The 24,382-nt window shown below is 42.5% G+C and overlaps 1 protein-coding gene across 7 annotated transcripts in view; it reads right to left on the minus strand.

Annotated features, from left to right (window-relative positions):
• Nucleotides 1-704: 704 nt before the first annotated feature.
• The window catches only part of NADK2 (NAD kinase 2, mitochondrial), a 68,517-nt gene continuing 44,839 nt past the window's right edge, over nt 705-24,382 (minus strand). For 3 of the 7 annotated variants that reach the window (XM_043515069.1, XM_038402544.2, XM_043515066.1), the window contains 6 exons: nt 24,051-24,129; nt 17,267-17,410; nt 15,092-15,147; nt 14,948-15,001; nt 14,343-14,466; nt 705-4,056 (listed from right to left, as the gene is read on the minus strand). In XM_043515069.1, the coding sequence (XP_043371004.1) occupies nt 3,918-4,056; nt 14,343-14,466; nt 14,948-15,001; nt 15,092-15,147; nt 17,267-17,410; nt 24,051-24,129 (596 nt within the window). In that variant the 3' untranslated portion in view covers nt 705-3,917. Of the gene's footprint in view, nt 4,057-14,342; nt 14,467-14,947; nt 15,002-15,091; nt 15,148-17,266; nt 17,411-18,725; nt 18,788-24,050; nt 24,130-24,382 lie in introns of those variants that run through there. The other 4 variants (XM_043515070.1, XM_038402545.2, XM_043515067.1 and 1 more) reach the window with 2 other exon arrangements.

Below are 24,382 nucleotides of genomic sequence, written 5' to 3' on the forward strand. Positions count from 1 at the left end.
TTTTTTCAAACAAACTTTCAGTACTATTAATTATGTAGATAGTAATCAAGCAAAGCTTGCTATAACCATAGATGTCTCTTACAGGAAATCCTGAAACATTTATAACCACCATATTGGATTGAGCTATCTTACCTCCAGCACTGGCTCCGCAGCTCTCATTGGCTGGGAACTACAGCCAATGGGAGCTGCGGGGGTGGCGCCTGCAGGTGTGGGCAGTGTGCACCACGCAGAGCCACCTGGTCCCTCTGCCTAGGGGCTGCACATGGTGGTCGCTTTTGGGAGCAGCACAGAGCCAGGGCAGGCAGGGAGCCTGCCTTAGCCCTGCTGTGCTGGCGACTGGGAGCCACCTGAGGTAAGCATCGCCCAGCCGGAGCCCGCACTCCAAACCCCCTGCCCCAGGTCATAACCCTCTCCTGCACCCCAACCCATTCCCCACCCCAGAGCCCCCTCCCACACCCCAAACCCCATCCTGGAGTCTAGGGGAAGCCCAGAGTCTCCGTGCACCCCTGTGGGGCTGGAGCTGCAAGCATGGGCTTGCCCTGCTGTGGGGGGAAGTCCAGAGCCTCTGCAGTGCTGTGTGTAGCCCATGACTGATTCTTTCTGTGGGTCAGTGGCCCCTGATTGAAAAAAAGGTTCCCCACCCCTGCTGTAAAGAAATGTTTCCTGCTTAGCCAAATACTAACTAACATTGGAAAAACTGCTTATCAAGTCAAAAGATTTCAATAAATATTTAAAAGAGCACTTGCAATAAAGATACAGGTAAGTACAAGGCGTTAAACAGTTTCATGTAACTCTTCAGATTTCATTTATTACATGTATGTATCAACATACCACTGTTTCTTTTTAAAAAGCAAAGAATGTCAAATTTTAGTTTAGCAAAATGTTAAGTGGTGTTAACTATCACTTAACTGAAACATTCTGGATTGAGCAGGCTGCTGAAACACCTTTGGATTTTGGAGTTAGCATCTGTTTGGATGGACAAAGCAGTTAGATTGTGTGACTTCCGTCAAAAAAGTATCCTAGATGATCAGAGCAGTTGTTTATATTACATTCCTTTATAAACACTAGAATTTACCAAATTTTAAAGGGACGTTTACACTTAATTTGTAGAATAGGCATGAGCTCTTCCTACTGATTCGTCCAATATGGATTTTTGACCCCATGCTAGTATTTCTAATGAGCACAAACTAACAGTTGCATCTCATTACTTTAGTTTGTGTACCAGCATCAAGAGCAGCAGAAATACAATAAGTGATTAACTTCAGCTACAAAACCAGTAGAGGGCACAAAAGAGCAGTTCAAGTCCACTAACACATTCTGTGGTCTTTTTTAAAAGTTATGAATCCAACTGATATTTCATACCAAATCTTAAAAGCAGGTCAAAGACTGGAACTATACTACTTGGCAATGTTGCTTTTAAGACACAGCACACTCAATTTAAGGGTCTGAAACTCAAAAGCAAAAAAAACAACCTTATTTTGTTTAATCCATCCATCCTGTTCAAAATATTACAGCACATGGTATCTATCCTCATTTGTTTGGAGAGTCTTCACAATTCTGGCTGAGTTGAAGATGTAGTTTTTGCCCTACTTTTCAGTGTCCTTACTTTAGGAAGTTAAATTATACTATTTGATTAACTTTAGTTTAAACGCCATAAAAATAAAGTGTTCTTAAAAGGTATTTAAATACTTAAAAGGGCTATTTTGCAGTTAGCGCATTCAAAGTGCATATTTACATGGAGCAGTTGCAACACTTCAATCAGCAGCAGTGGATATTTGCCAAACAACCTATCCATTGACAGAATGCAGAAACTACTGTTGAAAGGGGGATTCTTTTTTACTTAACAATGAATTTACTGGAATACTCTGGTTCCTGCACAGTCATATCTCTCTTTTAAAAAAGGGATTAATCCACAATGTGGACTAACATTCACTTTTAGAACAAGTTTGCAGGTTTTTTGCATTAGACATGTAGAAGAGCATCAGTTTGGTAACAGTAGAGCCAAATATTTTCAATGGCTTCAAAAGAGCTTATTGGGCTATTTTGACTCTACCTTCCCACTTGCAGCCCAAAGAGCTTTCAAGTGGACATTTATACCACATTTCAGTCTACAGCTTTTTTTATTTTTTTTTTTTTTTAAAAGAAAAGGTTAAATCTAAAGTGTGCATAAACCTGTAACTATAACTGATCTCATTACGACGACATCATTGGTTTAACCATGTCAGGGCTATCCTCTTGACATTTAATTGGAGTTTAACTTTTCATGCTGAGTACAGAGAAAAGAAGGCTATTTAAACTACTTATTTGATAATAAGGGTAAAATCATTCATCTACTTGCTCCACCTGTAAAGTAAGAGTTTATCAGTTCAAAATGTAAACAATAAATACATTGACTGCCATTAGAATTTGAGTAAATCTGTAGTATAAATTTCTTCAAACAGGAATCATTTGAAGAGTAACTTCTGAAATAAAAGTTAATTCTACAGTAGAAACAAACCCTTTTTGTTGCTATTAAGTCACATGCATAAAATTCAAACTGCTATCTTAGTTTTCCCAGTTCTGCCCTGCAATCCACATACTACTCAGCACACCACCTTCTGAGATGATCATGGAGTTGTTTACAGTTTCTGTGGATAACAATGGGCTTTTCCCTTTTGCAGACACATTGTGCTTAAATTCTTATCTATATAATGAAGTTGTGTGTATAGGACCAAAAGCATAAATTCACCAGTCAGTTGACAGTGTCAGCAGAATAATTTAGCACTTATATAGGACTCTTTATGCATAAATATCAAATTATTTAATTTCCCTTCAAAATACTATCTCCATTCTACAAATGGGGAAAACAGGTATAGAGGTTAATCCTGTGCCCCTTCCATTAGACCCTAATGTCTCCCATACATGTTTGGCATACAAAAAGAATGGTATGCGATTTCTCTGCATTTTCAGAAATATAGCTATGAAGCAGATCAAGTACTCAATTTAAAACCAAGTCACTTTATTTACTCCAAATACCGCTTTTTAAAACCCAAACTATATAATTCTATACCATTCTCTTCAACTGTCTGATTGACAGAACACTTGCTGGCCAGTTAATGTATTCATTGAAGCAGCATAATTTATTGTAGTTAAAATAATTTGTATTAAAAAAGAGATTTACAGCAGGCAACAAAAATCTAGATTTCAGATGAAACATAGGGAAGAGTTACCTCACTCAAAATAAATGAGTTTTTTTAGTCACTGGAACAAACGTTTTCCAAAAAAAAAAAAAGTCTTGAAGTAAATACCAAAAGAGTAGAAAATCACTGGAAGAGCTGAAAGAAGAGCTGAAAGATCTACCACAAACCATACCACAAAGTAGTGTTATAAAATTTTGAAGAGAGTACAAAAAAAGTCTCAATTTCAGTTAGGCCAACATCAGGATGTATTTTCCAAAGTCTATTCTTTGTGCTTGCATCAACTCAATGAATCTTAGCGTACTTTTCTGTAAAAGTATAATATGTATGAAGGGTTGAGGTGTTTGGTTCATTCAGTTCCAGACTGCTATTAAAAAGCTGTACAGCTGAATATTCACGGCTAACCACTTTATTTCATTTGAACCCATCTACCTAATTTTTTTAAAAAAGTGTTCTGTCACATTCATCTTAAAAGGTTAAAAAAAATCATTTCACTGAAATTGGATACATTTCCTTTGTGTCAGGTGCAATAAAGCTCAAAAAACAGTTTTTCCCCAAGATTTCTCCATCCCAGGAATGGGAAATGATTTCAGGTCACTTTTCTCAATATTCTTGCATCAAGAGAAGCAAATTTTCCAACTTAAAATAATGCAGCATTCTGATGTACTGTTTATCTCTGCAGTGAGTCCCTTCTCTGGGTGCAGGATTTAGTAGGATTTCAACAGAATGCATGACATTTCTTCATTCTTCTAGCAAAACAGTACGCAATGCATCTTCTGTATTGATCAATATTGAAGCTATTGCCCCATCATTAAACTCAAAAGAAGTTCCTCCATCAACCACCATACAGGCATCCCAACAACGTGATCGGACACAAACTCTGGAAAAAAAAAAAAAAAGTCATCAAGTGTTGCACTCAGATTTCCTATAAAATATTTAGGAAATACACTACGGTATCGGACAAAGGGTTAGTTCTAATAGACTGAATAGCCCCTTTTGTTTTATGTGTTAGTAAATCAGAAAAAACATCCCAAGCCAGGGTGAATAAAAATAGATTTTTTAAAATTTAAGTTAAATACGTTTATTTTAAAATAATCATTTTTTTTAAATAAACCTATTTAAAATTACATTTGAAACTGACAGCCTACTTTAAGGCCTAAATTTACTATAATCTATTAAAATAATTTAAATTAAATAAAATATAGTAAGCAGTATATAGATGTTTGCTGGCAAGTTTTAAACAAAGTCAAAGCACTGAACTGGAGGAAGTCACTGGGTCAGCAGAAGAAACCAGAAATTGTTGAACTGCAGAACCAGCTTTTGACAGCAGCAGCCTCTTCTGTACATACAGAAAGAATATTTTCTTTATTTCAGTTTATTCAACTAGTTCAATTAAATGACTACTTAATCCAACATTGAGACACTAATTGGAAGTTAGAAAAACAGGAAAGCTTGTTTTCCCTCTTCCAATCTACAAATAAAAACTAGATGAGAGGATGAGATCTACTAGTTCTAAAATCTTGAAAGACATGGTGACCAGAAACAATCTGTTCAACTCAGTTCAGACAGATGACACTTACTTTAATAAATCAGTTTTAAATGCAAAACATGTTTTGATAAGAAAAAAGTTTATCATAAAATGTATGTATGTATCCAGCACATTTAAAGTAGTTTTATTTAACTAATAAAATCATTTTCCAATGTTTCTGTTTGTACATTAATTGAATTTGAATTTCCATCCAAATAGAGCTTGGCACAAATCACAAGTAAAATAATTAACCATCTAGTACAGTGTTTTTCAACCTTTTTTGATTTGCAGTCCCTTACACTCCGAATGGAGTTTCGGACCCTTTTGGAAATCTTAAGACATACTTTGCAGACCCTCAGAGGTCTGCAAACCACAGGTTGAAAACCAGTGATTTAGTAAATAAGAAAGGCATCATTCATTTTGCAACATAATTAGAAGTTGAAAAGGAATAATCCTAAAAAGTGTAAAATAAGCTATAAAAAGATATATAGATATATGTTCCTAGTTAGCAAAAAGAATTAAATTTAGTGTAAAGGCTGTATTTAATTGCAAACCAACCACTAAGAAAAGAAAGTTACCTTTTCCATAACTAGAGTTCTTCAAGCTGTATTCCTTCTGTCTATTCCACAATAGGTGTGCGTGCTCACCATGTGCACTGGTGCCGGAAGTTTTTCCCCTAGCAGCACCAGTAGGAGAGTGCCTCTAGCGACCCCTGGAGTGGTGCCTCCATGGGGCGGTATAAGAGGTGCTGTGCGCTCCTCTGACCATCAGTTCCTTCTTGCCAGAGAACTCCGATAGAGGGGAAGGAGGGCGGGATGTGGAATAGACATGAGCAACATCTCGAAGAACACCAGTTACAGAAAAGGTAACAGTCTTTTCTTCTTCGAGTGATTGCTCATGTGTATTCCACAACAGGTGATTCCAAGCTATATCTGTTGGAGGTAGGTAGGAGTTTACAGACTCTTGGGACCGAGGCCGGCCAGGCTGAACTCAGCGTCCTCCCTGGTTTGGGAGACTATCACATAATGCGAGGTGAACATGTGAACTGAAGACCATGTGGCAGTCCTACAAAATATCCTGAATGGGGACATGGGCCAAAAAGGTAGCCAACGAGGCCTGCGCCCTAGTCAGGTGTACCCTTACAATTGGTGGCGGAGGGATTCCCACCAGGTCATAACAGGTACGGATAAACGAGATGAGTGGAGATCGGCCAACCTTTCATGCATTCGGCCGACGCGATGAAGAGCTGCGAGGACTTCCTGAACAGCTTAGTCTGCTCCAGGTAAAAAGCCAGCGCCCGTCTCACATCCAACGTGTGGAGGTGGCGCTCCTCACTGGATGCATGGGGCTTGGGGCAGAGGACTGGTAGAAAAGTGTCCTGACCCATGTGATAGGTGGAGACCACTTTCAGGAGGAACGAGGGCAGAGCTGGACCTTATCTTTATGAAACACCGTGTACAGGAGCTCGGAGGTCAGGGCCCTGAGTTCCAAGACCCACCTAGCCGACATGATCGCCACCAGGAAGCCTACCTTTCACAAGAAGTTCAGGTCCCACTGGAGGACTGGGGGCCGAATGTACGGGAAGAGACGATCCAACCCCTTAAGGAATTGGCCAGTCATAGCATGGGAAAATATCACGTGGCCCTGCACCGGTGGATGGAAGGCTGATATGGCCACCAGGTGCACCTTGACGGATGAGGGCGCTAGGCCCTGGGATCTAAAATGAAGGCGGTAGTCTAGAATAAGATGGATCAGGGCGGCTGCTGGGGACACTCCCTGTTCGTCCACCCATCTAGAAAAACCAAGACCGCTTTGCCAAGTAGGCTCGGCATGTGGAGGGCTGCCTGCTTTCCAGGAGGACGGGCTGAACCCCTTCTGAGAACGTCCTTTCTTCCCTACCTAACCATTGAGCAGCCACGCCATGAGGTGGAGTGCCGCTAGATTGGGATGGAGGAGGCGGCCCTGGTCCTGGGAGAGCAGGTCCGGGCAGGCTGGCAACAACCACAGCGGGGCAACCACCAGGCCTGTGAGGGTTCCATACCAATGCTGCCTGGGCCATGCCAGGCAAATCAGGAAGACCCAGGCCTTGTCTGTCTTTATTTTTTCCAGGACCCTGTTGATCAGCGGGAATGGGGAGAAGGCACAGAGAAACTGGCTTGACCAGGACAGGAAGAAGGCATCGGAAATAGCTCCCCGTCCCAGCCCCCCCAGAGCAGAACCAGGGACAGCGACGGTTCTGCCGAGTTGCGAACAGGTCCACCTGGGGAGTTCCCCACACTTGGAAAAGTCTGCGCACCCCCTCTGGGTGGAGAGACCACTTGTGCTGAGAGAAGTTCCTGCTCAAGTGATCCACCTGTGCATTCCGGGCACCCGGCAGATGGAAGGCCTGTAGGCAGATGTCGTGGGCTATACAAAAAGTCCCACAACCTGAGGGACTCATGGCAGAGGATCTGTCCCCACCCTGCCTGTTGATGTAGAACATTGAGGCAGTATTGTCCGTCAGGACCCGGACCACCCGGCCCTCCAGGTGCAAATGGAAGGCCGTGCATGCCAGCCGCACCGCCCTGAGCTCCTTGACATTTATGTATAGGGTCAAATCCTGAGCCGACCAGACCTTGGTTCTGAACTCTCCCCACATGGGCCCCCTACCCCAGGTCCGATGCGTCAGGGTCCTGCCCCTGAATGGGAGCCCCTGGAGCATATTTCTCGGGGAGGACCACCACCTTAGGGAGGCAAGCACTGGCTTGGGCACCATGAGGACTTTGTCCATCCTGTCCCTGGCCTGGGAGAACTCCGAGGCCAACCAGAGCTGAAGAGGCCTCATCCTGAGTCTGGTGTAGCAGACCACATACATCGACGCCGACATGTGACCCAAGAGCTGGAGGCACGTTCTGGCTGTTGTCACCGGAAACCTTGTGACCGTGTCAATGAGCCCTTTCAGGGTCTCGAACCTGTCCAGTGGGAGGGAGGCTCCCTTTCAGGCCATGCAGCTTTGTATCTGTTTGTTTCTCAAACAGAGCTTTGCCGTCAAATGGGAAATCCGCACATCGCTGTGCAGAGAACAGGAGCCACGACATCCATCTCATGAATACCGCAGAGGCCATGGATCGCGCGGCCTTATCCACTGCATCTGAAACTGCTTGCAGGATTGCCCTGGCAGCCACTGTGCCCTCCTCCACCAGCGCTTTGAACTCCTTCCTGTTGCGCTCCAGGAGGGAGTCCTCGAACTTGGGCAGGGAGCCCCACAGATTGAATTCATACCAGCCCAGGAGAGCCTGGTGGCTCACCACCCATAACTGGAAACTTGAGGACAAATACATTTTCCTTCCAAATGAGTCCAGCCTCCTTGAATCTTTATTTTTCAGGGTAGAGGCCGGTTGGCCCTGCCGTTCCCTGTGGTTGAGTGTATCAGTATTCATGCCCCTTCGCGGGTACAAAGTACTTGCGTTCTGCTCTCTTAGAGATTGGGGCCAATGAGGCTGGGGTTTGCCACAGGGTATTTGAAAATTTTTGCCACCCTTTCGTGGAGAGGCAAGGCCACCCTGCCCAGAGCCGAGGAGGACAGCATGTTAAACAGGGAGCCAAAGGGCTCCTCCATCTCCTCCACTTGGAGGTGAAGGCTCGATGCCACCCTTTTAAAGAGTTCTTGGTGGGCCCTAAAGTCCTCTTGCAGGATGGAGGGAGAATGGGCCGTAATCGCCTCATTCGGGGAGGGTAAGGAGGCCGGTGCGGTACTGTGTCCCCCCACTGGCACCAGAGGGCCCACCACCTGGTCGCTCTCCAGGCACGGTCCCAAGGATGTATGTCCCACCAACTCCTTCCTCGGGGGTCTGGAGAAGGAGGCCGATAGTCCTTCCGAGGCTCCGGCCACCGAGCGAGCCCCCACTGGGGGCTACGTCGGGGGTCACGGTGCCCACTGGTACCATTGGGCCGGCCACAGGGCCCGGTGCCACTGTACCTGCTGCGGCAAAGGGGAGCCGGCTGCTCGGTCTGGCTGGCTTGGCCCATTGATGGACGACTACAAAGGGAGACCGGGCTGACATGACCCGCTGCTGTCCCTGGACCGGGAGAAGCGGCAACACCGGGAGCAGTGGCGACCACGGGACTATGATCCCAACATGGAGGACGAGTACTGTCAGTAAACTGCGATTGGCTCCAACGGGCGGACCTACGATAGCGAGACGCCAGCAATCAACGCCCGGGACTGCGGAGGCGGGGTCCTGGAGCAGGATGACGAACGGGAACGACATCGACGCCCGTGCCATGACCAGCTGCGATAGTCCCTCGTAGGTGAGGACCTTTGACGTTGTCTGCCTCGGTCCCGCTGGTATTCGTTCCTCGAGGCAGAGTGATGCTGAGAGTCCCTATCAGACAGGCTGGTGGATGTCTAGGGCAATCCACATGGACTCTTCCCTGAATGGTCGCTGGGTGACAAATGGCATCTGGAACGTTCCTTCGATCGAGACCGGTACTAAGCCAGGGGCAACTGTGGATATCCCAGTGGCAGCTTGCCTCTGGAGTGTGGGGCCGACATCAGTGGTGCTCCCGGTACCGGCAAGGACATAATGCCCTGGGCCACTTGCAGGGCCTCCAGTGTGGAGGACATCCGGGGAGACCTGCTCCAAATGGGCCAGGCTACTCCACTCAACTTGAGTCGGAGGCCTAGGGGTCGGTTGGGACCGAGGACTGCCCGCCATGGGTCTAGCCTCTGTCCCAGTTTACTCTGGTGCTGTGGTGAAGAAAGCCTCTTCCTAGGCTTCTTGGCGAGTCCCACAGACAGGGAGCGGTGCTAGCTAGTTGATGGTGCCAAGGGGTCACCATGCACCAACACCACGGTACCCAGTGCCAACTCAGAGCGGTGCGCTGGAGCCAGGGTCAACGCCGACTCCATCAGAATAGCCTGGAGCCCAATGTCCCTTTCTCTCTTGGTCCAAGGCTTAAATGACTTGCAAATCATGCAGTGATCGCTGAGATGAGTTTCCCCAAACAGCGTAAACAGTCCGCATGCGGATCACTCACTGGCATAGATCGCCTACAGGTGTCTCACAATTTAAAACCCAGGATGCACCCAGGCGCTTTGGCTAAAGTAGACTAACTAAACAAACTAACTAACTACAGGTACCAACACTGAACAAACAAGCAGTACTGGGGACGAGTTACAGCAACGCTGGAGCAGAGCAGTCCTGACGCACCTTCACTGGCAGCAAGAAGGAACTGAGGGTGCGGGGACTGCACAGCGCCCCTTATACCACTCCATGGAGGTGCCACTCCAGGGACCGCTGGGGCGCTCCCCTATGGGTACTGCTAGGGGAAAAACTTCCGGCACTGGTGCACATGGTGAGCACTCACACCTATTGTGGAATACATATGAGCAATCACTCAAAGAAGAATCAACTATACTTGAAGAAAAGAAAATAACTTAAGTACAAATGCAAAACAAGGTTAAAAATCAATTATTTAAATCAATCCTCCCTGTCCCCATCCATACAGAATCCCACTGAAAGAATGCACTATTCTTTAAGCATCTTTTCAAACGAACTTCAAACTGTACTACACAGTAAAAAAAATATACAGTATTAGCACTTTGGGGAAGGAATCTACATGAAGGATTAAAGTAGCCATCTAAATGCCATCCAGCCAGAATTATATTGTCTGCTGGAAAAGAAAGACAGCTGGTGATGGCTCATCTTAAGTGATCACTCTCCTTACAGTGTGTATGATAAAACCCATTGTTTCATGTTCTCTGTGTGTGTGTGTGTGTGTGTGTGTGTGTGTGTGTGTGTGTGTGTGTGTGTGTGTGTGTGTGTGTGTGTGTGTGTATAAAAATCAATCTCCCCTCTATATTTTCCACCAAATGCATCCGATGACGTGAGCTGTAGCTCATGAAAGCTTATGCTCAAATAAATTTGTTAGTCTCTAAGGTGCCACAAGTACTCCTTTTCTTTTTGCGAATACAGACTAACACGGCTGCTACTCTGAAGCCTACATAGTGCGACTGATCAAATGAGAATGCTGTTGCTCAGTTAAGTTTTGAAAGGAAGCTACAATTAAACCCATTTAATACTGACTTGCTTAATGGAAGATTTTTTACAAAACCACATGGAACATGAACCAGTTCAGCACAATGCTACCTATTTGATGTCCAGTTAAAGTCATGAGCATCAATTCATCATTGCATACAGCACAAGCAATTTCAGTATTTCTAACTAGCAGCACTAGTGATTTTCAAACAAGGTGAAAGGTTTACACATTCTTCATTGTATGCAAAACAGATGTGGGCAGATGGGAATGATTTTTCCTTTTACTGCTAAGGAACTGCAAGCTTGAGAGTGATATTGCTTATTGGAAAATCCCTTATGTAGAATTGACTGATTACTGTCAATATTAAATGAGTTTGACTACATGTATTTTAAGCTATAACTTTACCTATAAATTTTCTAGAAGCACCCTCTTCTAATACTGAACAAAACACCAACAGACATTGCCACTATCATATTTCTTCCAGTTAACTTACCTTTAAAATGAAAAGGAATTCAACTGTTGGGGTTTATCCTTCAGAATGTGTAGAAAGTGAGAGTGGTATTAATAAAAAATAAGTTTTCAAAAAATGTCACACTGACCAAAAATGGGACAGCAATTAAAGCAAGAAGAATCCTAAAGCCATAAATCTACACTTACGCATGTGGGGGACTTCTGTGAGCAGGGATGGATTAAGGCAGAGATGGGCACTATAGTCGCAAGCCCTGATCCAACATAAAGTCAGAATGTAAATGTTCATTTAAAAAAAAGTAAAGTTCCTATCCTTATGGTCACAAAGAAAAGCCTGAAAATGTGACTCAAGTATACCTGATGCAGTGATGTCTGCCTGCGAATGCAGAAAGTCTGAAACAATAGCTCTGAGAGGTGTGAACTGGCCTATGTATCACCCCCAGAAACTGGAATGTGAGTGTGACATAAGACTGCAGCAGACCCAGCCCACACCCCTATGCAGATTAACCCCCACTGCTAAGTAAGTACTGGCCCTTACCCCTGCTGCTCCCAGGGAGAGGGAGGCTCCTGTTGCCACTCCTGGAGGATGTTAATGGGGCCACTGCCACAGCCTCTCCATCACCAGCACTTAAGATGGGAGGCAGGACCACAATAAGAAAAGAGGGTTTCAGGGGGCCTTGTGTTGGGGTATAACTAGCACCCCAGATCGTCTTAATCTAGTTTTGCCCCCCCATGCACAATCTGCATGAAGTAAAAACTATTTTAAACACTTCTCTATTGTACATTATCTAGAACTCAGCACTTTCCCATCTGTAATAAGAAGTACAATGTAACCATTTAGAAGAATGAATGAATATAACATAAGAACGGCCATACTGGGTCAGACCAAAGGTCCATCAAGCCCAGTATCCTGTCCTCTGACAGTGGCCAATGGCATGTGCCCCAAAGGGAATGAACAGACAGGTTAGCATCAAGTGGTCCATGCTGTAACCCAATCTCAGCTTCTGGCAAACAGAGGCTAGGGATGCCATTGATGGGCCTATCTCCCTTTTGAACCCTGTTATAGTATTAGCTTTCACAACACCCTCTGGCAAGAAGTTCCAGAGGTTGACAGTGCGTTGTGTGAAAAAATACTTTGTGTTTGTTTTAAACCTGCTACCTATTAATTTCATTTGGTGGCCCCTTGTTCTTGTATTATGAGAAGGAGTAAACAACACTTCCTTATTTACTTTCTCTACACCAGTCATGATTTTATAGACCTCAATCAGATCCCCCCCTCCCCCCAGTCATCACTTTTCCAAGCTGAAAAGTCCGTTTTATTAATCTCTCCTCTACGGAAGCTGTTCTATATCCCTAATCTGAACTTTTCCAATTCCAATATATCTTTTTTGAAATGGGGCAACCACATCTGTACGGAGTATTCAAGGTGTGGGCATACCATGGATTTATATAGAGGCAATATGATATTTTCTGTCTTATTATCTATCCCTTTCTTGATGATTCCGCACATTCTGTTCACTTTTTTGACTGCTGCTGCACATTGAGTGGATGATTTCAGATAAATATTCAGAAAAATATCATTTTTCTAATGACAATCCATGAATGTCATTAATTTCTATTTATCACGGCTCATATCTTATAACAAATATATTTGAGTATTACAATAGCTCAGTATAACCTAAACTTCAGGCCAAAAGCCTTCAGAAACAGACATCTTCTTCCAACCATGCTTAAAGTAGGAAAAAAGCGCCAGTAAAGCCAAAGACCAATCCTGGTCTTCATGTGATCTCAAAAAAGGTTAATTTAAACATAGCTTTTATATTTCTACTCGATTGTCCTCTTACTTTTGAGGTATAGTCAAATGTCCTGTCCCCTGCCTCTGATGGAAGGAATAGGTCCCTGTCAGTCTTTTCTGGTACGAAAATGGGAACTCCTTGAACTTTCCAAAGCACCACCCTCAGAAACAATGCTATCAATCTCTGGCCTGGGTGAACTGTTGTTGCAGGGGTAGAGTTCACCATTTTTCATTGGTAAAACTTTTGTCACTCAGAGTATGGAAAAAAAAAAAAAAAAAAAAAAGAGATCCCTGAGCGACAACAGTTTTACCAACAAAAAGCGCTGTATGGAGAGCTCTCTCCTACCGATAAACAGCAGCGGCACAGCTGTGCTGCTGTAAACTGCACAGTGTAGGCATAGCCTTAATCTGGACAGTTTGAGGAAGACCTGTCATATTAAAAGATTCAATATTTTCATGGGGATGAGGATGACATGTTATAGACCCTTATGTTCCGCTACCACCCATGCATTTCCTGCAAGCAAAGTCTCATTCTACTACAAACTTCCCATTAGGCAAGGGTTCTGTCAGACTTTCTAAGAAAAGGAGTCTCTAACCAGCCCACAGAAAGACAGGATAAGCAATTCCTTTGCAAGGGGGCATTGGTGTGCAGAGAGGAATGGGGAGAAGGAGGTGGCAGAATCCATTTTAAAGGCTGTATGAACGTATCCATTGCTGGGAGAAAGGAAACAGTGACTCACCTCCTTTAGTGAAGGTGACTGATGTGACTTTTGGAAAGAATTTCATAGAAACAAAGCAATCTTACTGGGGAGGTGGGGGAGGGTGTGTGTGTGTAGAATTTCAAGGCTTAATTTATTAAATTGGAATGAGATTATCCAGCATTTTACTCTCCACTGTCCCATCTTTAACTTTGTACCAAACAAACCTAGTGTAAATTTATACTCAAACAGAATGTCTCCAATACAGAATATGCAAATGGTGGTGAACACTGAAGAACTCATCCCATATCAAAAGCTTCCTGCTTTAATAGTTTTCCTATACTATTTTTTGGGGGGGCCTCGATCACATTCAGACCTCAGCAGGTTGAGTAAACTCCATGGTTTTGTTCAATTTAATATTGTTTATATTTTTGTCCATCTCATGTGATCTATTCAGATGAAGTGAAATTCTTTCCTTGGTCTGCACGATTAGTCTTGAAAGCATCTAAGAGAAAGGAGGACACTTGCTTCCCACTCAGTATGGACACAAAAACTTGAGTATCAAACACATTTAAGTCAAGCTCTCAGGCTACCTATTTTATTCTACATATCACTTAAATGCTAAGTGTTCAATTACATTTATAGGCAATACTTACTTTGAAAAGAATCCACGCTGCAGACTACTTGAAAAAACCCGGTTTGCAATAGGCTCTCGAATACTGAAAAACATCTTTGGTTCTTCTGGACTATACAGCAGGGAGTCATTATATTCATTTGTTACTGTAAGTACAGAAATTGGACCATCACTTTCACTAGAGGAGTTAGTCATTCTCAAGGTTTCACATTCCAAGCAACGGAAACAGTTCCACTATCAAACTGTTTAGAAAGCATTTATGATTTTTAGAAGTACCCAGTTAGAATTAAAAGGATACATCTTTACAGGAGGAGTCATTACAGTTCCATTGCATGACTAACCACTGATTGGCTCTCAATTCAGAACCATTATTACAAGCATCAGTTCTCAATTGTAAAGATCTGAAATTCTCTACCAAAATATTTATGCCTGTTCCACATTAAAGTATAAAGATTCTTGAATTGCAGATCATATGGTACATTTAATTATATAGTGCTTTCTCTTAAGGAAAAACTAATGTTTAATGTAATGAAGCACTTTTAAGTGCTGTAATTGTTAAGTAATAGAATACAATAAATATGATTTAAAAAATGCTACAAAACTACTAAAAAAGTTATTTTCACTAACCTTTCTGTATTAGTTCCCTGCTCAAAGGAAGATTCGAGCCCTCATGCTTTTTAGCTGTTGAACCAAAGGAAGAAAAGGACCCAATTAGACAGGATCATCTTCAGATAAAATTAACATGTAATGCTGTGTGTGCTGTCAACTCACCAATCTTAAGGATTTCTTCAACAGCCTGGGTTGCCACCTTGTTAATATTATAGGACCTAAACATGGAAGTAAAGATAGTGTTTGGTGAGTAACACGTGCTGACAAAATCTCTTCTATAAAGATTTCAAAATTATCGAGGAGAAAAAAAATGTTTGTAATCAAAGTTTAGTAAAGATAACCATTTCAAAAAAAAAAAAAAAAAGGGTTTTCCTCCTCCCCCCCACCCCCGCTGCTGGTGATGGCTCACCTTAAGCGATCACTCTCCTTACTGTGTGTATGATAAAACCCATTGTTTCATGTTCTCTGTGTGTGTGCGCGCATATAAACCTCCCCTCTGTATTTTCCACCAAATGCATCCGATGAAGTGAGCTGTAGCTCATGAAAGCTTATGCTCAAATACATTTGTTAGTCTCTAAGGTGCCACAAGTACTCCTTTTCTTTTTGCGAATACAGACTAACGTGGCTGCTACTCTGAAACCATTTCAGAAAATGCCTTAACACAACTGTTGGATTAAAAATCATCTACATTTTGGAAAGACACAAATAAAGTTATACAAATGATCTTAATTCTGCCTCTGTCACCATCCTTAGATCCACCAAGCAATAGCTGGCAATTGTTTTCTTTATATCTAAAAGAAAATCAACTCAAAACCTGCAAATTGAGCACAATTAGTCTATGTGCATATCCCTCTTACCCTCATTCTTCCACCTACTTATTGGACGTAGAGTTGCCAACCCTCCAGGATTGTCCTAGAATCTCCAGGAACGAAAGATTAATCTTTAATTAAAGACTGTTGTGATGAAACTTCCAGGAATACGTCCAGCCAAAACTGGCAACCCTAACTGAACCCGATTCTCATATACAAAGACTTCTTTCCATTACTTTGGCAGTGTAAAAGGGACTTAAAATGGAATATATTTACGCTTGAGTAACGTAAAGGTGCTTGAGCGTAAATTAGAACCAGGACCATTTTTCTAATTTAATAGAAGACCCAATGGGCCGGATTCTCATTAAGGCAAGCTTTCCACCACTCAAACAAATATATATTTATGCTTCAAGGCCCTTTTATACCACCAGAGTAAAGTAAAAGTCTTCATGTAAATGAAAATCAGGCCCATTATGTTTTATATTAAATTAGATTAGAAGGCTCTGAGACAGGGCCTGTCTTTTACTATGTTTTTACACAGTACAGTAGCACAAGGCCTTGATCCTGTATTAAATTCCTGCTCAAAGGAAGATTCAAGTTCTCATGCTTTTTAGCTGATGAACCAAAGGAAGAAAAAAGGCCAGTTAGACAGGATTTGGGCACTACTGGAACAAAAGCCACAGAATCTGCTATAAACTTCAACCCTTGCCACCTTATGCTCCGGACTCATTTAAAAAGTTGACGTTTCTAACACTTAAGATTGTGAAGATAATCATGAAAATAGGAATAGTGCAGTGTTGTCTTCTTGTGTGCAGGAAGCATCCATGTGACCTGCCCCATTCATCTCACTGGATTTTTAACTTTGAAATTGAGTCGTCTTTAAGTGACAACTATTTTATTGCTATCCATCTGCCATCACCCATCCAGAATCATCTGCCTAATGTACATTCCCAGCTGCCAAACACTGCAGCGGCTGCCAAGCCCTCCATGCTCATCCTCAACAACTACCTCCTGAAATTATGTATTTTCCTATATAAAATTCTACAGCACAATGAAAACTGAAAAAAATGTGTGGACACTGTGAAACAACAATTTAATATAAAAACACATGGGCTACATTGCAATGAGTAACATGAAATTTGGTGGACTCTGCAAATCCAACAGAGGCTGGCTCTTTCCCATCCCCCCCAGCCACCTCTCACCTCCAGGTGGCTTCCCCCTCACATTCTCCTGACCACAACCTGTGTTCCCAATGTAGTTTTCACTCTCCTGATCCTCCAAGACTTTCCCTTTCCATCATGTGGTTGTCTGTCTGCCACTCCCAGCCACGAGAGCATTAGTTATTTATCAGATAGAAACTAGTTTATGGTAACTTATATATTGCCCAAAATAATTGACCTGATGTGTTAGAAGCTAAAGAAAATGAGCATATCGGAGAACACAGTTTTAGAAACTTCAAGTCATTCAAAATTAGTTTCAGATGAGAAACATTTAGTACTTTAATATTAAAATTGTGACACTAACTTACCAGGCTTTTGATCCTGTTCCAGTGCATACATTGAGCCCTGAACTCTTCTGCTTTTCCCATGGACCATCATCAACTGATACCTCATAGTAGGAGGCCCTATGAAGCGAGAATTTAAAACTGGGTTTGCAGGACTTATAGTTCACCCTGAATAAGACAGAACACACAGCCCTATATCAGGCATGTATAAATCTAGAAGGACCAGTTTCATATATGGCTGACAATTTCACAACAAGTTTTGTACAGTAACTTTTAATATGGAGGTAAGTATTGCTTTGTCGTCTCATGACAGTTTTATTAAATAAACTACTTTGATAGCATAAAAAATAATTTGCATTGTGTTACCTGCAGGAAATCACAAAGTTAAACTATTTTGGTAGCCTTTCAAAGTTGTCCAATCAACATAAATGTTAAATTTAAAAAAACATTGTGTTTCTACTACAAAATAGCTTATGACATGTTTTGAAGATACTAGTATTTTCCATATTTCAACATGAGCTTTTCTAAGCAGATTCTTCAACTGTTGATACCATTCATATTGCATTCTGTACGAGTGAGGAACTCTTTATAGTTTATATACTGGTCACAACTTTGTGTACAGCTGGGATTTCTGTGCTTTCAGAAATGGAATTACATATGCAACTATCTCCACTTGTACAGTTCTTGAACTACTGCATAAACTATGCTAATACCGCCATTTGGTCTCATGTTACCAGATTACATCAGAAAACTCAAATTGGTAGGAAATTCCAATGAACAAAAAAATTCTAATGCCAGTAAGAGCAAAGCTTCAAACTGAATTTGTGATCACTTCAATAGCAAGTTATAAATACAGTTGGATTCTTCAAATAGCTTTGACTTAATTAAAATCACCAAGCTTTATTTCTGCTCTATACAAATTCCTTCTAAACTATAAATGTAGTAAAGTTGTAGTCTTGTTACATGACTGTCTTGGAAAGCAATCATTTTTCTGTGCAATGCATTAGGGTACATCTGTTAAACTACACTGAGTAGCATTTTTCTTTAAGTCGCAAACTTCTCTGGCTAGAGCTGCTGAAATAAGAGTTAGTTTATAAAATCCAATCTAGATCATGCAATTTAACTTCCTGATAAACAGAGTATGTCAGCAGCACACAATCATAGTAACATTTGAGTCACACTTCAAAAGCTCTTCTTAGAAAGTAAGCTGTGTGGATGATGAAAGCTCTTATCTGGATAGGCTGGGAAGACACCACCTTGAAAATTGGTCCTAACTGGCTTCATTTTTATACATGAACCCAGAGCTTTGAATGAGCACATTTTTGAAGAACTCAACATAGAAAGATGGAGGAAATTGAAACCAAGTTATTAAGACATGGAGCACAGATAAAGTGGACTAACCTGTCAAAGATGTGACAAGCACCTCAAAGCAAGTTTAGAATAGACAGTTATTCCAATATCATTACTCATTTTCTTTACTGACCTGCTGAGTAAGCTCTTGTACGGAACTTTAAAGCCTTTCCTAGTAGGTTCTTTCCACTGTTACTGGGACAAAAGATTAAATAAGCACTTGTATATGTGTCTTTCTAGGTATTTGTAAAGCAACCATCCCTGCGGCATCTAGGCATAGTCTCTAAATGATCTTCCAAGCACTGCACAAATACCAGTATTACTACTAATAGGATTACAATACAACGTACAGAAAATAGTCAATCCTAGTCACACTATCTTTGCTATAAGAATCTTTGATCCAGGACATGTTCCTAAAGGGAGAGCATGTGCAACTGTGTTTGTGGAATACAATGGAACCAAAGAGCGTTTTCTACATAATGTATAGTCAATGAACAAAAGTACTATTTTCTAAAAAGGTGATTGAAAAGTATTGGGATGTGTCTGCCTATATCTATCAAGATTATACAGAGACTGATGAGGAAATTTTTTTAGAATCTCACATGGAAATAGGTTTCAAAATTACAGAAAGCAAAAAAGTGTTTCACGCTTTGAATCAAGTTCCTACAGCCAGCCTGTGGTTGCGGTTCAGATGGAAGAGGAAGCACTCATGAAACATTTATACTGTTTTCAGCAGTACCAATGTCCTAGGCACTGTACAAACACAAGACACAATTACACTCTAAAGGTAAAAAATTACAGAGAGAAGGTAAAGCGAAAGGGTAGAACATACAAGTAAAGTGACCACGTGGTAACTGACCAGATCATGATTTATGATAATGTTTTCACTGCCCATCCCACAACACTGCCATGATCAGTTGATTGGGTATCACAGGTAGGTCTCCAGGAGGGATTTGAATGTGGAAAAAGCAACAGCCCTGCGGACTTGCTCAGAAAGGATATTCATGCCTAGGAAGCAGTGTGGGAGAAGTGAACAAAGAGCATGTTGAGGGTTAGCATGGTAGCATGCAAGGGATAGGGCAACGCAAATAAATGAGGGCACATAGAGAGACGCAAACTTATGCCAGGGTACTGTGGGCAAGGACAAGTTTAAAACTGATACAGGGATGGGGGGAGAGACAGGAATTCTAAGAGGAGGGAACAATGTGAAACGTATCAGTAACAAAGAGGATCCTATCAGCTGGATTTCCTAGTCTGAAGAGGGTCAAACCTAGGTGTCAGGAAAGCTAGAGGAAAAGGTTATAATACAGAAGTTACCTACATTTCTGTAACTGTTGTTCTTCAAGATGTGTTACAGTCCCCCTCTCCTTAGGGGACTGTACGGTTGCCTCAGAGCATGATAGTGGAAGCCTCTGGTGTCTCTGTGCTGAAGCAGAGCTGACAGCAGGGCTTCTCTGTGTCGCTCTTTTAGAGATGGTACAGTAACTGTGCCCTCTTGGTGCAGTAGTTGCCCAGAGTAGAGTTCAGAGCAGCACAGAGCTTACAGAAGCCCCTTGTTGGTGCCGAGAGCAGAGCTCACAGCAGGAAGCCCCTTCTCAGGTTTCAGCTTCCAGAGCTTCAGTGCAGAACCATGGGGCAACTGAGCTCAGAGCAGGAGGTTCCTCTGCTGGTATTGTCCTACGGAGATGGCATGGCCGCATGGAGAACACCCCTCTGGCTGGCCAGTTGCTTGGAGGAGCCTTTCCAGGGGGAGTCTGCTGGTGGCTTCTTTTTTCCCCCCCCTCTCTCTCTCTTCTCCTCTTCATCACTTGACCCCTTTTGAAGTGAAGGCTCCGGGGATAATCTGGGGTCAACACCCACTGGAATCCCCTGCAGACTGAAGTGTTTTCTCTATAGGGAGGAATTTTGACTTCAGCTCCCATGAGACTGCAGTTTTAGGTGTGGCAGGTAAAGCACTTCTGTGAGGGTCTCCCAGGCACAGTGAGTGTCTGGCCATTACAGGAACTGACTCCTGGCAGGAGAGGAATGGCTTGAAGCAGAGAGAGCCAGGTAAGCCCCTGGGCAGGGGGTTGTCATCCTCTAGCAGGGAGGAATATGCAGAAGAACATAGTCTTTACTTTTTTTTTTTTTTTTAAACTGAAAAATAAATAATTAGGAGTCTACTAGATGCCTGGGGAGGGGGGGAAAATGTCCCCAGACAGGGAAGGAAAGTGAAGTTCTTTTCCTTTTTCTCTTTAAACCAAAGGAATAAAATAAAACAAAACAAAACACAAGCCTGAGTACTTTTAGGGAGAACAAAGGTAACAAAACAAACACTACTTATGCTAATGACACAGATAAGGAAGGGACAACTGCTAGAGGCCAAAGGCGGTAGAGAAGGAAGTGAGAGGGGTTCCCCCCCCTGCAGTGCTAAAGAGCCTTGAGGCAGACCACCAGGGAGGGAAAGCACATGCATGGGCTCAATAGGACACTGCTACCAAAAATCTCCGATTAGAGGTGCAGGGGCACACACACACACACACACACACACACACACACACCCACCCACCCACCCCTAAAGCGGAGCACCCATAGGGACACTACTCAAAGAAGAAGTGGAGGGCAGTGGAAGACACTTCCTCTAACTCCTGCCCTTTCTCCTCAGTGGATCTTGAGACTGGGGAGAAGATCATGATGTGTATATGCAAAAAGAAAGAGGACTTGTGGCACCTTAGAGACTAAAATTTGAGCATAAGCTTTCGTGAGCTACAGCTCACTTCATCGGATGCATAAGCTGTAGCTCACGAAAGCTTATGCTCAAATAAATGTGTTAGTCTCTAAGGTGCCACAAGTCCTCCTTTTCTTTTTGTGAATACAGACTAACACGGCTGCTACTCTGAAACCTGATGTGCATATGGTTGCTGAGGATGGAACGGTTTCCTCTCTCGTAACAGTAGTGATCCCAGAAGATTTTAGTGTTGCCCCGGAATCTTTTAGGCTATTAAGCCTATCATCCATCTTATATGAAAACAAAGAGGGACCTTTGAAAAGGAGTTCCTGAATGGTCTGCTGGATTTCTGGGGGGAGATCAGAGGACTGTAACCATTAACATCTTCTCATGGTAATAGCTGATGCCATGATTCAAGCTGTCACATCTGCACCATCTAAACTGTCCTGGAGAACAGCTCTGGAAATCAGATTGCCCTCATCTATCATTACTGCAAACTCTTACTTACAGTCCTTTGGCAATTTGTCTTTAAATTTTATAACGTTCTCCCAGAGGGCCTGTTGGTTTGCAATCCTGAGTTGTACACTCCATGCAGAATAAAGCTTGTGTCCAAACAAGTCCAGCCTATTCACTTCTTTGCCTTTCAGCATCAACACTTGGTGACCTTACCCCTCTCACTCATTAGCAACTGCCACCACCAAGGAACCAAGGGGAGGGTAGGAATACAAATATTCATATCCCTTAAAGGGGACATAGTATCTCCTTTCAGCTCGCTTTGCTACAGAAGGTAAGGAGGACAGCATCTGCCATAGCACCTTGACTAGTTTCATAATGGCTTCCTTAGTTGGCAGAGCCACCCTGGCAGGGGTCATCAGGGTGGATAAAAATCAATGATTTTTTTTTTATTTAAATCAGATCTTTTAGATAAAATGCTTTTTGAGGAAAAAAAAGATCTAAAGATAGTTTTAATTAAGACATATTCTAGCTCAAAGAGATCTTTGTGAATCTTTTGCATTGCCGGGGATACTGGTACTGAGAGGCTAAGCAAGTTTCTTGTGGCTGCATACACCTCCAGAAAGCTTGGGAGCAGAAGTGGCTGATGACTCTGTCTCAGACACCTTTCAGGGGATGCCCTCAATGGAGCTGGCACAGGATCTGGAAGTAGCAATCCCTTCTTTGTTAGTTAAGTTTGTTAGTCTCTAAGGTGCCACAAGTACTCCTTTTCTTTTTGTGAATCCCTTCTTTAAAGCTGAAGGTTGCTCCTGCGAAAGACTTCACAGCATGTTTCTTAGCATCTCCTCCTTTAGTAGGCTTATGAACCAAAACAACAGAATACAGTACTGAGTCTGAGGAAGGTCTAATTCTTTTCTTCAGTACCTATGAGTGGGACTCAGGAGCCACAGACATCTCTGGTACACGCTACACCGAGGCCGACAAGCTTGGGGCACTCTCCCTTTGTAATGAGTCTGATCTGGGCTGAAGCGCTGCCTCTGTGAGTAGACACTTGAGCCACTCCACTCTGTTCTTGAGCAGAGCTTAAATCCCTTAAAGGTGTGACATTTGTCACTGATAGGGGATTCTCCCAAACTCTCTAAACAGGCCAGGTGTGGGTAACTGACTGACAGGAGTTTAGCATAAGTGCAGCAGGACAATCCCTGGTGAGCAAAGCCTCATTCTAGCACCCAACCCCCCACCCAGTACCGAAAAATAAAAATAACCACTTAGTCCAAAAGACCTATCAGTAAAAACAGCTAAAACTAACTTAACTAATTCCTAACAAGAGGGTATTTGTATCTATACAAAGGAGCGAGGAAAGCATTTATGATAATTAGTCTAAGATTGCTCTGGTAACTGTCCCTGGTGGTAAGAAGGAACTGAGGGGAGTCGGGGCAGCTCCAACCTCATACTAGCATGCAGTGGTGTGAGGAGGCAGAGGGCGCTCAAGTCGCCCCGACAGGTACAGTTGAGGGAAAAAAATTATCTAATAGTGCACGAGGCAAGCATACACCTACAGTGGAATGGACATGTGCAAGCACTCGAAGACTAGAAATGGGAGATAAAGGCCTGAAACAAGAATTTTAAACCTAGGGACAAAAAATAATTAGATTTCTTGGAGCAAGCAGCACCAAGCTTTGGATACTGATTGTCTGAATTTTCAGTCTCTTCCCCTACAAAACCATTCTCCTAGGACACAAACATCTGAATGACAGGGAGAATGGTAATGTTGCTAGTGATGGAGATTGTGGAAATAAAGATCAGAAGTTTGGTTTTGACCATGTTAAGCTTAACGTTATGACAAGACATCTAGGAGGAGATGTTGGACAGATCTCTATCCAGTCTTATCTCAGTAAGTTAGGAATGGACACGTAGATCAAGTGATCATAAAGATGGCAACTGAAGCCAGGTGAGAATATGAAACCACCAAAAAGAAGGGTGTAAAGCAACAAGGGAATCCAGGACAAGGCCCTGTGGGACCCCACAGGCACAAGGAGAGGAAGAACAGATCTGAAGGATTGGCTAGAGGTAGGACGACAATCAGGAATAGAGGTATGTCACTCAACTGTTCTCCCACATCTTAGTAAGTATCTATTTTTTGTAACTGAGGAAAGTCTAATATTCATAGGCTGAAAAGAAATATGGCAGCAAACACAAAGATTACCTGCTGAATTTTCATAAAATTGATATTTAAATGAGAACAAATTTAACACTGTATCACACTTCAACGTTTAACAATGCTGAAGTTAAGTGTACCTGGATGAGAGAGACTCTCCAATGAAGACTTCATTTAGTGCTCTCACTGGCAAAAGATGTGGTCCAGAAACTTCAGATTCTGCAGGTATTGGACAAATGATAGTTATTAAAACATGAATTAGTGGGGCGAGTTTTAAATTACATTTCTAGAAACTGAATTCTCAAAATTTTCTTAATCCATTAAAAAAGCAATAACTGATTGTAATTAAGAGTGCGTAAGTTCACATTCTTAATATCTATTTCCAGTTGTTCATAGTTTTTCTGAAGAGTTCATTTTTCTGACAGACTTTTCAGACTTGGTCTCTACCCAAACAGACTTCTTCCAGGAAAAC

This window comes from Dermochelys coriacea, chromosome 5 (assembly GCF_009764565.3).
Source record: "Dermochelys coriacea isolate rDerCor1 chromosome 5, rDerCor1.pri.v4, whole genome shotgun sequence".
Lineage (NCBI taxonomy): Eukaryota > Metazoa > Chordata > Testudines > Dermochelyidae > Dermochelys > Dermochelys coriacea.